A 12,869-nucleotide genomic window follows, 5' to 3' on the forward strand; every position below is an offset into this window, starting at 1 on the left:
TCAGCACCTTGGTGACGCGTCCCACTGCAGTAAGCCGTTGCTGTACGGTAACCCGACGGCGGTGCAATAAGCCGAAAGCGTCTCGGCAGGTTTCGACAACAGATCGTTACCATCTATAACGACAGGGTTGGTATCAATATTCTCGTCTTGAATGTAATTCCAGAGGTCGTATGTTTCTTTCGTGCCATAGCCAGAGGGGAAGAAGCGGTCATCGCGTTCCACGTCGTAAGTCTCCTCAGAGGCAGCTTTACCTGTTTGTGAAAAAACAAAATCGTTTCACTACGTTGCATTAGACTTTATTACACCCGTTGTACACGAGGTGTCATTTTGCTGTCTTAGGACTTCTTCACCAACGTCAGCGGTGTTTGACGCGCTCTCCACGTGATCTCAAATAGATTATTTATTCATTTATTCATTCGCCAATATTTAAAACAAAAAATACAAATATACAAATGAAATATAAAATGCAAGTTAACATTATAGTCTAAAACATAAACATTGCATAAATTGTGACAACATAATAATAATAATAATGATAATAATAGTCTTTTAAAGTCCACTCCAAATTTTATTAAGTTAAACCGAAAATGGAAATTCTTTTTTCCCAATTGATCGTGAGCCCGGCAGCCACTGAGCAGCGCCAGATCGACGTTGCTCTATCCCTTATTGTTGAACGCCAAACAAGGTAGCAGCAACTCCTCTCTTTTAACGTCTTTTGGTATGACGCGACCGAGGTTCGAACCCACGACCTTCCGGTTCTGAGACCGAGCCAACAAATACTTAAAATAAATTATACGCTTATCTTCTTCAGGGCTCTGTTTGCATACAATTAAAACTGACCTGTAATAGGTAAAATGAATGGATCCAAGTCAATATTAGAATAAAAAACAACAACTAATAATCAGGGACGATTTGAGAATAATTAAAACATACAAAATAAGATTCAACACGAATTATCAACTTTTTGTTGATTAAAAACCAAGATACTAAAAATATATACAGTATATATATTTTAATGGGTGAATTAAAGATAAAATGGGACAGGTCGTGTAACTACCAGCACATTTTAATCAAAACATTGCATAGTTATTGATATGCTTAAAATACATTAAGCTGGAACAATGGACATATTGGTGGTTGTATTCCAAGGTGGCTGAAATCCAAGACATGAAGGAACATGATTATAGGGGGTTATATATAGCTACGGAGTTATTTCTACATGTGCTTAAGAAGGCATTTGAATGAATTGGGTGTTTTTGAGAATCGTATGTGGTCGGGTAGTTGGCATACAGAAACGATTTTTGTTAAAAGCCGTTCGACAGTTTGGTGGTCTCAAAAGAAACTTGCCCGAGTTACGTGTGGTCCTGGTAGAAACATAGTCCACAAATGAAAGTCTCCCATACATGATGGCGGGAGCTAATTTATTTACAAACTTAAAAATCATGAGACAGAACGTCACAGGAGGCTCTATGAAGGATATAGTTTAGTTGGGGCCAGTTTAATTCACGGAAGACAACTTCAGAACGTGTCTCCTATGTACGGTTAGTCGGTTAGATACCATGTACGCTGCCCTTTTATGGAGTCTATTTAGGGTGTCCTTCTGATCTGCCACACCATACATTTGAGCGGGACAATACATCCCCAATACAATATAGTTAGTTGCAACTTATCAAAGAAATGCTTATTTCTACGCATGTCTCTTAAAGTCGAGGCAGTTGTCGATTATCACACCCCCACATCTAAGCATTTAACGTCATCCGCGCATTTCCACGGAGTCAAATTTCACTCTGAATGGCGTCAGCTGGGAGTCAACTCTATTCCTAGTTAAAGTGACACGGAAAAGGAGTCATCTTGACTCTGAATTGAGTCAATTCTCAGCTGATGCCACACAATCCGAGTCAAATTGATTCGGAATCCGTGTCACTTTAACTAGGAATAGAGTTGACTCCCAGCTGACGCCATTTAGAGTGAAATTTGACTCCGTGGAAATAAGAGTGGAGAGCACGGCCTTGTATACTAATTATTGATAGAACTAAAAACTGATTTTTCACATTGACCCACATTTTATTTATTATCAGATTTGTGGTACTGCAGTGATTTCGTACATTGGTATAGACATAAGTATTCAAGTTGACACCAGCTTAACAATTATTGTGAAGAGTTTCAGGAACGTCATGCGTTGACAAAGGCAACATACCCCACAATATATCATGATATATCATCTAGCTCAGTGAAGTGAGAAGGTCACTAGTTTTGGACAGAAGTACCAGCATACTTGCCCTTTTTCGGCATTCTACAAAATCTTTTGCACTGATAAATTGACCCACTAATAGACAATAAGCATTCCTTAACTCATGCAGAAAACTCGTATTTACATTTAAGAAACACACCAATGTTATGGGAACACCGACATGAATGTTTATTTCCTGTCTTCATATTATGAAGTCATAGTTGTTGATTAGTATTTGCTTTTGTGTTATTCTTACAAATAAAAAAGGATGACTTAATGAATGTCGGTATGCCATGAGATGCATTGTTCCTATACGCATATTCCCTGCATGGGCTCTGTGTTAATAGATACAGTAACAAGTAATGTATCAATTAAACAGTTATATTTAAAGAAAAAAGTAACACCGCGCTTTATACGCTTCAGATCTTAACGAGGCTTTACATTGGTGCCTGGCAAGAGTTAAACTCTGCTTCTAGTTAGTTCCTCTTTTCTCGTGCTATTTCTAGTATATTGTCGTTTCATTGCGTATCTTTCTGTAATATAATTATTCATTGTATTATGTTTTGCATGAGAAAAAAAATCATTTGAATCACGCATTGGACCCCCCCCCCCCACACCACACATACACACCCCACCCTTTACCTTCCAGTAGTCCTAGCTCAGAGAACTGATTGTACATCATCTTGCGGTAGGAGGCTATGGAGCGGACAGGGTGTCGGATGAGAAAGGTGTGTCTGTACCCCTTGGGGAGGTAGGCACGGTACTCCTCCGTCATTGCATTGCCCATGTCCTTTACCATCACGTGTTTGGCGGTAGTGGCTTCAAGACGACGCTTTACAGAACCGTATCTGTATATCAAAAATAAAAGAGGAAACAGCGTATTGTTTATAATCTTGCCCGTTGCCTTGCACACGAGATGCCCCCCTTTTTTAAAATTGTTGTTGTTGTTGTTGCTGCTAACGTATAGACTGCGTCAACGACTAGCGTATTCGATCTTTTTGTCAGATTTCGTTGAAACTTTCACGATACAGTCTACTTCTCTGATTTTTTTAGCTTTCTTTTAGAGTTGTTTGCTTTCCAGGTTGGATTTCCCTTTGCACTAAACTATTTGAGCATCACTAAGCATCCCTCTGCAGATAACAGCTTTTCACACTCTTAACCCCCGCCCGGCCCCGCCCCCTCCTTAGGTTCTGTCAACTTGACTGCCTATAATGTAAATATTAAAGGGAAAGTCCACCCCCAAAATAAGTTTGTTTCGATAGAGGCAGAATAATAAGAAAATCAGGTGAGTGAAAGTTTGAGCAAATTCTGAATGAAAATAAGAAAGTTATGAATTATTGAAGTTGTGATCAATCAAATACAAATTGGCAACTCTGTGACTTATTATACGAGCTCTCCTTCATTTGCTTTGTGCATAATATTCCATAAAATCATGTTTTCTTCGTTATTGATGACGGAATATATATTTGTTCCTTGCAGGGGGAGTATAGAAACATATTTGCAATTATTATATTTAGGGTGCATGTATGGTTGAAATTTTTCTTGAAAATTTTAGATTTTTTTAGTACTGAGCAAATGGAAGTTGAGCTCGCATGATACGTCATAGAGTTGCCAATTTGTGTTTGATTGATCACAACTTCAATAATTCATAACTTTCTTATTTTCATTCAGAATTTGCTCAAACTTTCACTCACCTGATTTTCTTATTATTCTGCCTCTATCGAAACAAACTTATTTTGGGGGTGGACTTTCCCTTTAATATTTACATTATAGGAAAACATGATTTTATGGAATATTATGCACAAAGCAAATGAAGGAGAGCTCGTATAATAAGTCACAGAGTTGCCAATTTGTATTTGATTGATCACAACTTCAATAATTCATAACTTTCTTATTTTCATTCAGAATTTGCTCAAACTTTCACTCACCTGATTTTCTTATTATTCTACCTCTATCGAAACAAACTTATTTTGGGGGTGGACTTTCCCTTTAACTATCGTCAGTTTGGCGGGAAGAAACATTCGGTGGTAATTATGATATTAAAACCCGTCATTTTTATCCGAGCTTTTAACAATGGAGTGTCGACCATTGGAAGATCCCGTGAACAACACTTTGCGCTTTGAGAATCACCAAATTATCTTCCCGTATGATTTGGGGAAAAATAAAGTGTTGCTGTATTCATATCTTCTCATAAAGCTTTATGTTAAAAGAATATCAGAATAGCAAATGCATTTCGAAATAGTCCCTTGGTATAACATTAATCGACTTTTTATCACACTGATCTACCCATGTGAACTAAGAACTAAGAGGGAGGGGGGGGGGGGGGGTAGTGAGCACCTTTTTTTTTTTGGTCCTCGAAAATTAAAAAATTAGCACCCCCCCCCCCCCAGAGCGCCAGGGGGGGGGGCCCAACCCCCAAAAAGGTAAAAATCACGTGATTTTACATGATTTTTTTTTCTCAAGGGGGGGGGGGGGCCTGGATCCGCCACTAGTAGTAGTAGTAGTAGTAGTAGTAGTAGTAGTAGTAGTAGTAGTAGTATTAGTATTAGTAGTAGTAGTATAGTAGTAGTATAGAATTGCAGTAGTAGTAGTAGTGGTAGTAGAAGTAGAAGTAGAAGTATGAGTAGTAGTAGTAGTAGTAGTAGTAGCAGTAGTAGTAGTATAGTAATAGAATAGTATGATGGGATATCTCACGAGAGGCGATCGGGCTCAAAGTGGGTATTTGCCATGCCGTCTAGGGCCTTTTTTACTCTCTGAAAGATCTCCTCATTGCCCTCATACTCCATGGGTATGTTGAGCTTCGTTTGATGTTTATACTCATTGCTGGTGGCGTTGCAGTAGGCATAGGGTTCAAACCACACCTCCGAGGCATCGATGAAGCTGAGACACTTGGCGAGTGCTGTCGAGATGGACCGAGGAACACACCACAGAATGGTCCTGCTACCATCGGTATTCGATGAAGACATTGTCTACTTATATGTTTCCAGTATCTTGTAGGAATGTTCAGAAATAGATCATCAATATAACCTTGATACGAGTAGGCCTATATACTACATACGTGTGAACGGCGATCAATAATATTGTTGATGAAATGTGTAGTCTTTTCTAGCTGTTCTCGATCTTTTTTTGCTGTTTTTTTTCTAGTAACTTTCTGACTGAACAGCACTTACAGCTCTGTTTCTCTGATGGTTTAATTCAAGTTGGCCATACAGCATTTAAACTTGTGTGTAGATATCCGAAATGTTATTTTCCTGCTGTCGATTTTCTTTTCCCAAAGATTTTCTCTTATTCTAAGACAAGTTGACTCCCACACAAATGATATTCGATTGTAATGTTTATCTTTCAGTCGTGGAAGTCTAGGCCTATATCTGCATTATCCAAGAAGAAGTTGAGCTTATTTCAATCCAGATCCGACATATACAAGAAAATGACAACTGGAAGCTAGGAGCAAAATGTTTTATCAGTTGACAGGTGTATTGATATTCTGCTTCATCCAACTATATTATGAAAGAGCAACGCACAAATGAAATCATACTGATATCAATACCATAGTGCTTGCTTTTTGACCTATTTATGACAAAACGTGGATTTTGTACCTACATCATGGAATAAAAGAATGCCCTGTATGAACTTGTATGCCCGGTGTGAAAAGATGAAAGAATTGTAATGTTGACTAACTCGGCTCATTGGTCATTCAGATTCAGATCAGTGACCATATATTCAGTGTCGTCAAAACTCGTGGGCGTGGAGCATATACAATGATAGTCGATTTACTAGGTTAAAAAAACAACTTCATAACCTCACTTTGTGCCATTATGTACCATGTACCATATATTTTTTTCCCAAGACATCATAATTATGCCATTATCTGTGAGGGCTTGTCATGAAATTTGACGATTCTCTTAATCAGTCGTTCTCAAAATAAAACCTATGATCGGATTTTTATTTTGAACATAAAAATTATTTTCAGGACATCTTATATATTGTAACGACCACCGCGGCCGTGACTTATATAAAGGCATGACTTATTTTTTTTTAAACTTTGTCATTAAGGTGTTAAAATTAACAAAGCCCTTTCTGAGTAAATAATATTAATCGCATACATAGATAGATCTATTGGTTTCTTAAACTTACTTGATAATTTGGAATCATAAAATTGTCCTCTGCTCTAAGACTTGACTACAGTTCTTTATTTTTAATACTGCTTGACAATAAAAGATTACCGTTGACCACTTCTACTGAGAAATGAAAATGAGTCATCGACTGTTTTCAAGCGCAGCGTTCGTCGACGCGCGAAAACGGTGTAGTGTCGAACTTACATGCAGCTAATCTGCTAAAATGCAAACGAACGCTTGACATTTGGATCATGTATTGAGACGCTTAAAATGTTAATTTTTCATTATTTCTCAGTATATCTTATGAAATCGAATGAAAACAATTATTCAAGCAATGGAATTAGTTAATATTTAGTGTAACTGATATTCCACCTAGAGTCTTGTCTATATGTCATTAGTTGTAGACTAGGAGATTTAATCAAAGCCCCACTGTACTACTTGTAGCTATACTTGCTCCCTCTACTTAGAAAACAATGCCTAACCGGTGACCATTGGTCCCCCATGATCCTCTTTTTCTTACATAAATTGAGAGCTGAGTTGATGAGATAGCCACTTGTCAGTGACCAACCTGGGTGGTCTAATCCCTCCTCGCCAAACTAGTACAGACGGCCTTTAAATGTTTTGCTCTAAATTATAAATGCCCCCCTTTAATTCGAAACGTGCCCCGTTTCCTTGCGATAAGTGTCCCCATTTAAAAAAAAAGTCTATATAATCCCCTTTCCCTTCTCATAAATGCCCCCTTTTCACCCTTGATAAATGTCCTCATTAAAGTCTAATATAGGTACCCTTTTCCAATCTAATTAGTGCCCTTTTCCCTTTTTAATATGTGCCGGTCAAGTTCCTTCTGATTATGCCCCTTTCCCTTTTTAATAAGGGCCCCTACCACTTTTCACAAATGCCCCTATTAACATCTGATAGGGGCCCTCTTTCCTTAAACAAATGCCCCTTTTCCATTCTCATAAGTGCCCCATTTCATCTCTGGTGAGGTCCCCTTTTTCAGGTACGAGAAGTTCCCCATTTTCACCTTGGATAATTGCAGTTTGTAATGAGTGTCCTTTTCTCTTCTATAAGTGCCCCCTTTTCTTTCTCTATAATATGTGCCCATGCATGGTCATGATATAAGTTAGCGACTTACAGAAACTATTTGGTATAAATGTGTTACTTATATGAAAGGTCCTTCCAGTCTTTCATAATTGGATTGTGCTTGTACGGGCTTAAAGCTTATCTGCCGTAGTTTACAGGGGGATTAGACCGCTCTGCAAGGTCACTGGACAAGTGGTTATCTCATCAACTCAGCTCTCAGTTAACATAAGAAAAAGAGGATCATGGGGGACCAATGGTCACCGATTAGGCATTGTTTGTTATATAGAGGGCGCAAGTAGCTACCAGTAGTGCAGTGGGCCTTTAAAACCCACCAGGATTTGTTGTTTCCACTCTTTGTAAGGTGTAATTTTTCTCACTCTGAGCTAAAAAATCTTAATTTGTTTTGCTCGCTTGCTTCGCTCGATCGCTCCCAAATGAACATTCAGGCCATCACCCCCAACTGCATATTATGATGCTTAAGCAGTATCTTACCATGTAAAGATAGATATACATATTGAAATTTGAAATCTTTCCAGATAATGTGATCATAATTATGACAATGCCAATGGAGACCCCTCTATAAATTGTATATTTTCGCTTTGAGGTTTCGCTTTGTATAGGTGCCCCTTTCTGTTGGTGGTAACATTATTAATATCTTATTACAATTACAAATTATATATCCATATCCATAGTCTACTTGAATTTGCTAATTTCATTGCTTATTTCAATTTTTTTCCTTATTGTTCTATTTATATCAAAGCTTTTTTTCAATTATTATCGCACCAAAATTCTCAAAATGGCAACGCGTATACGTTGACGCGAACTGATCTTCTTGCATAATATATTGCATAACTTTCATAAGTTTGTTTTACTTATGAAATTTACGGCAACGGCGTCAACATGGCTGCATCTCGATACAGGAAGTTTCTTCGTTTGATGGAAGAATGGCCCGCAGATCCGTCGAAAAGGGGTAGAGATTTGGCGGTTACTATTCGGGAAAGAGTGGCACATGGTTTTAGAAGAGGTGAAAACTCTGAGGTTAGTTAATCTGATTTTAAACATGGCCATTTTCGTCCAACTTTACGTCGTGTAGTCCCTTGCGTTGTAATACGTGTGAGTTGTATTTTTCCTCGCAAAATGAGAACGTACAGATGTATGTAGGACGACATGCATGCACTGCTGTCGCGCCACGGCCCACACAGAGCTGCATTTCTATCCTGGCTGTGTATTAAATACTGTTTAGACGATTCTCAACATTTCAAACACCACTGTTCAAAACTCAACTGAGTTCACTCAAAATCGGTACTTTAGTGACAATTGACATGATTGATGATAGACCGAAAGCTTCAGTCTCTATAATTTAATAATCGTCGGTTGTTCCACTGAGACTACGTCTGGCTCCACTAGACCTCCGGTTATAGAGACTGAACGATCGCCTATGCCAGCCTATGTTGAAGATATCACGGCTAGATTTTAGCCGCTAGGCCCCTCCCACAAACATCACAAACTTGCCACGGCCGTATTGTTATGCCCCCAAAATCCCCCAAAATGTCATTTTACCTCGTCTCAGTGGAACAACCGACGATTATAGAGACTGAAGCTTTCGGTCTAGATTGATGACACCTAATTTAAATAGCAGTAAAAAAACTAATACAATCTTTTCAACTTAGTCTAAATAGATCTACCGAGGATGTCAAAAAAGAATACTTTGAAAATTTAAATCGTGAGTCTACTGTCAAACTTGCCGATCAGCCGGTTTGTATTCATTGTGTGCAATTAGTGTGCAATGTGTGTAGTGTGTGCAATTGATGCCTCTCAGTGCTAGAGGTCAATACGCATTTACAGCAAGCTCCTGTTTTGGTCGTTAATTAGAGCTAGCCACAGCTGGAGGTCAATTATCATCATTATTATTTTAGCTTTAGTACGGTTATGTAGGTTTCTTTACCAGGATCTGGGAATTCTAGTGACCACCATGCACCATGACGAGGGACTCTATAAATGCTCTTACTCTTTGGCCTCTCTCTTTCCATTTTGTGATGTTCTAATGGTCGTGTCGTCTGTGCGGCTAGGGTATACAGAAGTATCATGCAGAAGCGGATCTAGAGGGGGGGTTGGGGGGGTTGCAACCCCCCCAAAAAAAAATCCGGGGACCATTTTTTTAAATCTTATCTTTTTTTTTAAACTTGTAATTTTATTTTATTCTATTTCTATGTATTTATTTCATTTATTATTATTATATTATTATTATTATTATTATTATTATTTCTTTTTGGGGGGAGGGGGGGGGGGGGGGGTTGGGCGAACAAATGTCACAGAGTCCCTTGCCCCCCCCCCCCCCCCCCCTGGGATCTGGGAATTCTAGTGACCACCATGCACCATGACGAGGGACTCTATAAATGCTCTTACTCTTTGGCCTCTCTCTTTCCATTTTGTGATGTTCTAATGGTCGTGTCGTCTGTGCGGCTAGGGTATACAGAAGTATCATGCAGAAGCGGATCTAGAGGGGGGGTTGGGGGGGTTGCAACCCCCCCAAAAAAAAAATCCGGGGACCATTTTTTTAAATCTTATCTTTTTTTTTAAACTTGTAATTTTATTTTATTCTATTTCTATGTATTTATTTCATTTATTATTATTATTATTATTATTATTATTATTATTATTATTTCTTTTTGGGGGGAGGGGGGGGGGGGGTTGGGCGAACAAATGTCACAGAGTCCCTTGCCCCCCCCCCCCCATCAGCTTGTTTGAGGACACGGGCCACCGCCGAAGTGAAAAAAAAAAGAAAGAAAAAAGAACGCACGCTGGAGAGAAACCCTTTCAAGTGCAAATATTGTGAGAAGATTTTCAACTCATCTGGTAACTTAACCAAACACATGATAACTCTGGATATAACTGTGTATTTAACTGTTACTTGATTTAAAAAGACGTTATCATGCACTGCTTTTTATGGTCTCCATTGTGTTAATACATGTAGATGCCAGGAAAACATCACTTACGGGGTTCAAATAAACACCCCCAAAAAAATCAGGTCGCCGCTTTGCGGCTCGTGGACGATGCTCCGCATCGTCATTATTTTGGTCAACCCCCCCCCCCCCCTTAGCAAAAAGCTAGATCCGCCCCTGTCATGCCATGTTTTTTTGTGTTACACTGAAATGTGAAACCACAAGATTGTAAGTGTGAAACAATATGATTATTCATTTGTTTTTCTGCAAACAAAATGTAACACATATTTTTTAAGCGCCTTGGATTAATTCTCATGTGCGAGAAGCTGCAGCTTTTTAACCAGAGAGCGCATGCATCAAAGCCGATTGGGTTAATCCCGGATGCACGATTTGCCCACGAAAAGCTGCATTGTGTGTGTCCGAAGACCGTCGTTTTCAAGCCAGAAAAACTGTGATTAATTTTCAACCCATTGAAATATTCGTCATACTTGTTTAGCTCCCTCTGCGGCTAAACTAAGTTATTTAGCTTAGCTTGAGTTCGTGTCTAAATAGCACTGTACTCTGTATATTTGGAATGGATCATTATGCACAATAAAAACACCGTTTAAAAGGGTTGTTTACAAGTAATAAGACCTGTTTAAAAAATTCAACAAGTTGTTGTATTGTAATGAACTGTTAGCATTTTAAACAATTACGTTTTATCTGTGTATTAATAACCGAATGAATTTTTAAAAAATAGATTTTTTTCGGGGAGGTAACTTGGAGGTGTCAATCTAGACACACGGGTTATGGGAGCCCCATTCAAATTTAATTCTCCAGCAATTAATAGAAATAAAGACTAGAGGTTTTTTTTTCTCTCTCGCCGGTATAAACAATTGCGTGCTGGCCATAAAACCAATGTGTTGATTCATGAATTCTTGTTTGGAGACTATGCCATTCCATTGTCATTTAACTCATAGAGGCAAAACACATTTTACGTAAGGTTTTAAATATTATTTTTTTCTTTGAACTTGGTAATAAAGCCCTCTCCAAAGAAAATATTTTCTCTTGCTTCTGTTTATCTCTTTTCCTCCCTCTCTTCTCTTTCTCTCTCCCCACTCTCTCTTTTGTTTCTTCACTGGCCACCCATTATGGGTGCAGTCTGCCTCCCTATCCGCATTCTGCCCAGTGCCCCCCCTCCCCCGTACGCTAGTGTTTCTCCGGCTTATTATTATCATTATAATCATCATCATATTATTATTATTATCATTATTTAGATGGGTGATGAATAATGAAAGGAAAGCAATGAATTATAAAAATTTGTTTATAATCGTTTAAAAATTTGGGTTGGTTTTACTCTTCCATTCAATAAATCTCATTCAAATGTGAAAACTGCACTTATGATACATTTTTTGTCTTCCTCCCTCCCCAAGTATACTAATGTGTCTCCAGCTTTTTGTTTTGTTGTTGTTAGGTGGGGGTAATGGAAGGAAGGTAACAAATCATTGATTGACATTCGTTTAGAAATTTGCGTTAATTTTGCTCACATCACAAACAAAAATCTTATTAGGATAAATCAATACTCTTGCACAAGATTCAAGATTACGATACTTCATTTCTCCAATCGTGCAAAATATAAACTAATATTATCAATTGCTCCTGTTTGTTGTACTTTCACATTATTCATTATAATCGTTTTTTTTTCATAAGCATGTCCATTTTTCTTTCACATGAAATTCTGATACTGCTGGTACTTCATTTGGAGCAGCGTAATCCGCGCTCGCCCTGAAGAAATCTCATGACAGCAAGCACCCTAGTACCTCATAATCCGCCCTTCTATTGTTCGAGTTTATAACCATGACAACGAACTCTACCTTTGACCAAGTTCATTGTTCCTCTTACGTAACATAGATGTACATGTAGATAGGCTTCATACATAACTCTTTTCGTATAATCATTCTATATACCGGTAGTTCTAAAATGCTTTCAAATATTTTGTGTCGTTTTTGTTTGGCTTTGTCAATTTACTTACAAACTATTATTGTCAAAATTTGCCAATACCACCAAACTATAAAGTTTTCCCTATCATCTTCCGCTCTAGAATACTATTTATTTATTTTTATTTGTTCGGTCCTTTTTACATTTTTCTTGTCTCTCTCTCTTCAAGATTTCTTCTGTTTTTGTAAGGGTATTTATGCTGTTAATTTTTTTTCAGTTGCGATTTTTATTTTTTCAACCTGCTGTCCCCAAAATCTTACCAGTTTGTTTTTCTTTGGAGATACATAATATCATTAAGTTTGAAGTTCATATCTTAAGTGGTTCTTGAGATATGGAGATAAAGAAAAAGCGGGATAAACGGACATACCCTGTTCATGACACTGTAAATCAAAACAACGTTTAGATACTGTTAATAATAGTTTCCCCTATTTTCAACAGATAGGTGAAATTCAAATTCTAGCATCGCTTCAAATATTCATGTTAACAATAAATTTTAACATGGATATTAGTTTTTTTTCAGGC

General features: G+C 38.0%; 2 protein-coding genes across 2 annotated transcripts in view; one reads left to right on the forward strand and one right to left on the reverse strand.

Annotated features, from left to right (window-relative positions):
* Positions 1-5,852, reverse strand: LOC115919885. The gene is made up of 3 exons (XM_030974470.1): positions 4,925-5,852; positions 2,873-3,078; positions 1-251 (listed from the first exon to the last, which is right to left on the reverse strand). Exons 1-3 carry the CDS (start codon positions 5,194-5,196, stop codon positions 1-3), a joined length of 729 nt encoding a protein of 242 aa, XP_030830330.1. The 5' UTR covers positions 5,197-5,852.
* A 2,419-nt stretch (positions 5,853-8,271) lies between these two features.
* The window catches only part of LOC115919866 (ubiquinol-cytochrome-c reductase complex assembly factor 2-like), a 14,016-nt gene continuing 9,418 nt past the window's right edge, over positions 8,272-12,869 (forward strand). The window contains exon 1 of the mRNA XM_030974405.1: positions 8,272-8,466. Coding sequence (XP_030830265.1) covers positions 8,329-8,466 — 138 coding nt within the window. The 5' untranslated portion in view covers positions 8,272-8,328. The remainder of the gene's footprint in view (positions 8,467-12,869) is intronic.

The sequence above is a fragment of the Strongylocentrotus purpuratus genome, unplaced genomic scaffold (genome assembly GCF_000002235.5).
Source record: "Strongylocentrotus purpuratus isolate Spur 01 unplaced genomic scaffold, Spur_5.0 spur5_scaffold_7, whole genome shotgun sequence".
Taxonomy (NCBI): domain Eukaryota; kingdom Metazoa; phylum Echinodermata; class Echinoidea; order Camarodonta; family Strongylocentrotidae; genus Strongylocentrotus; species Strongylocentrotus purpuratus.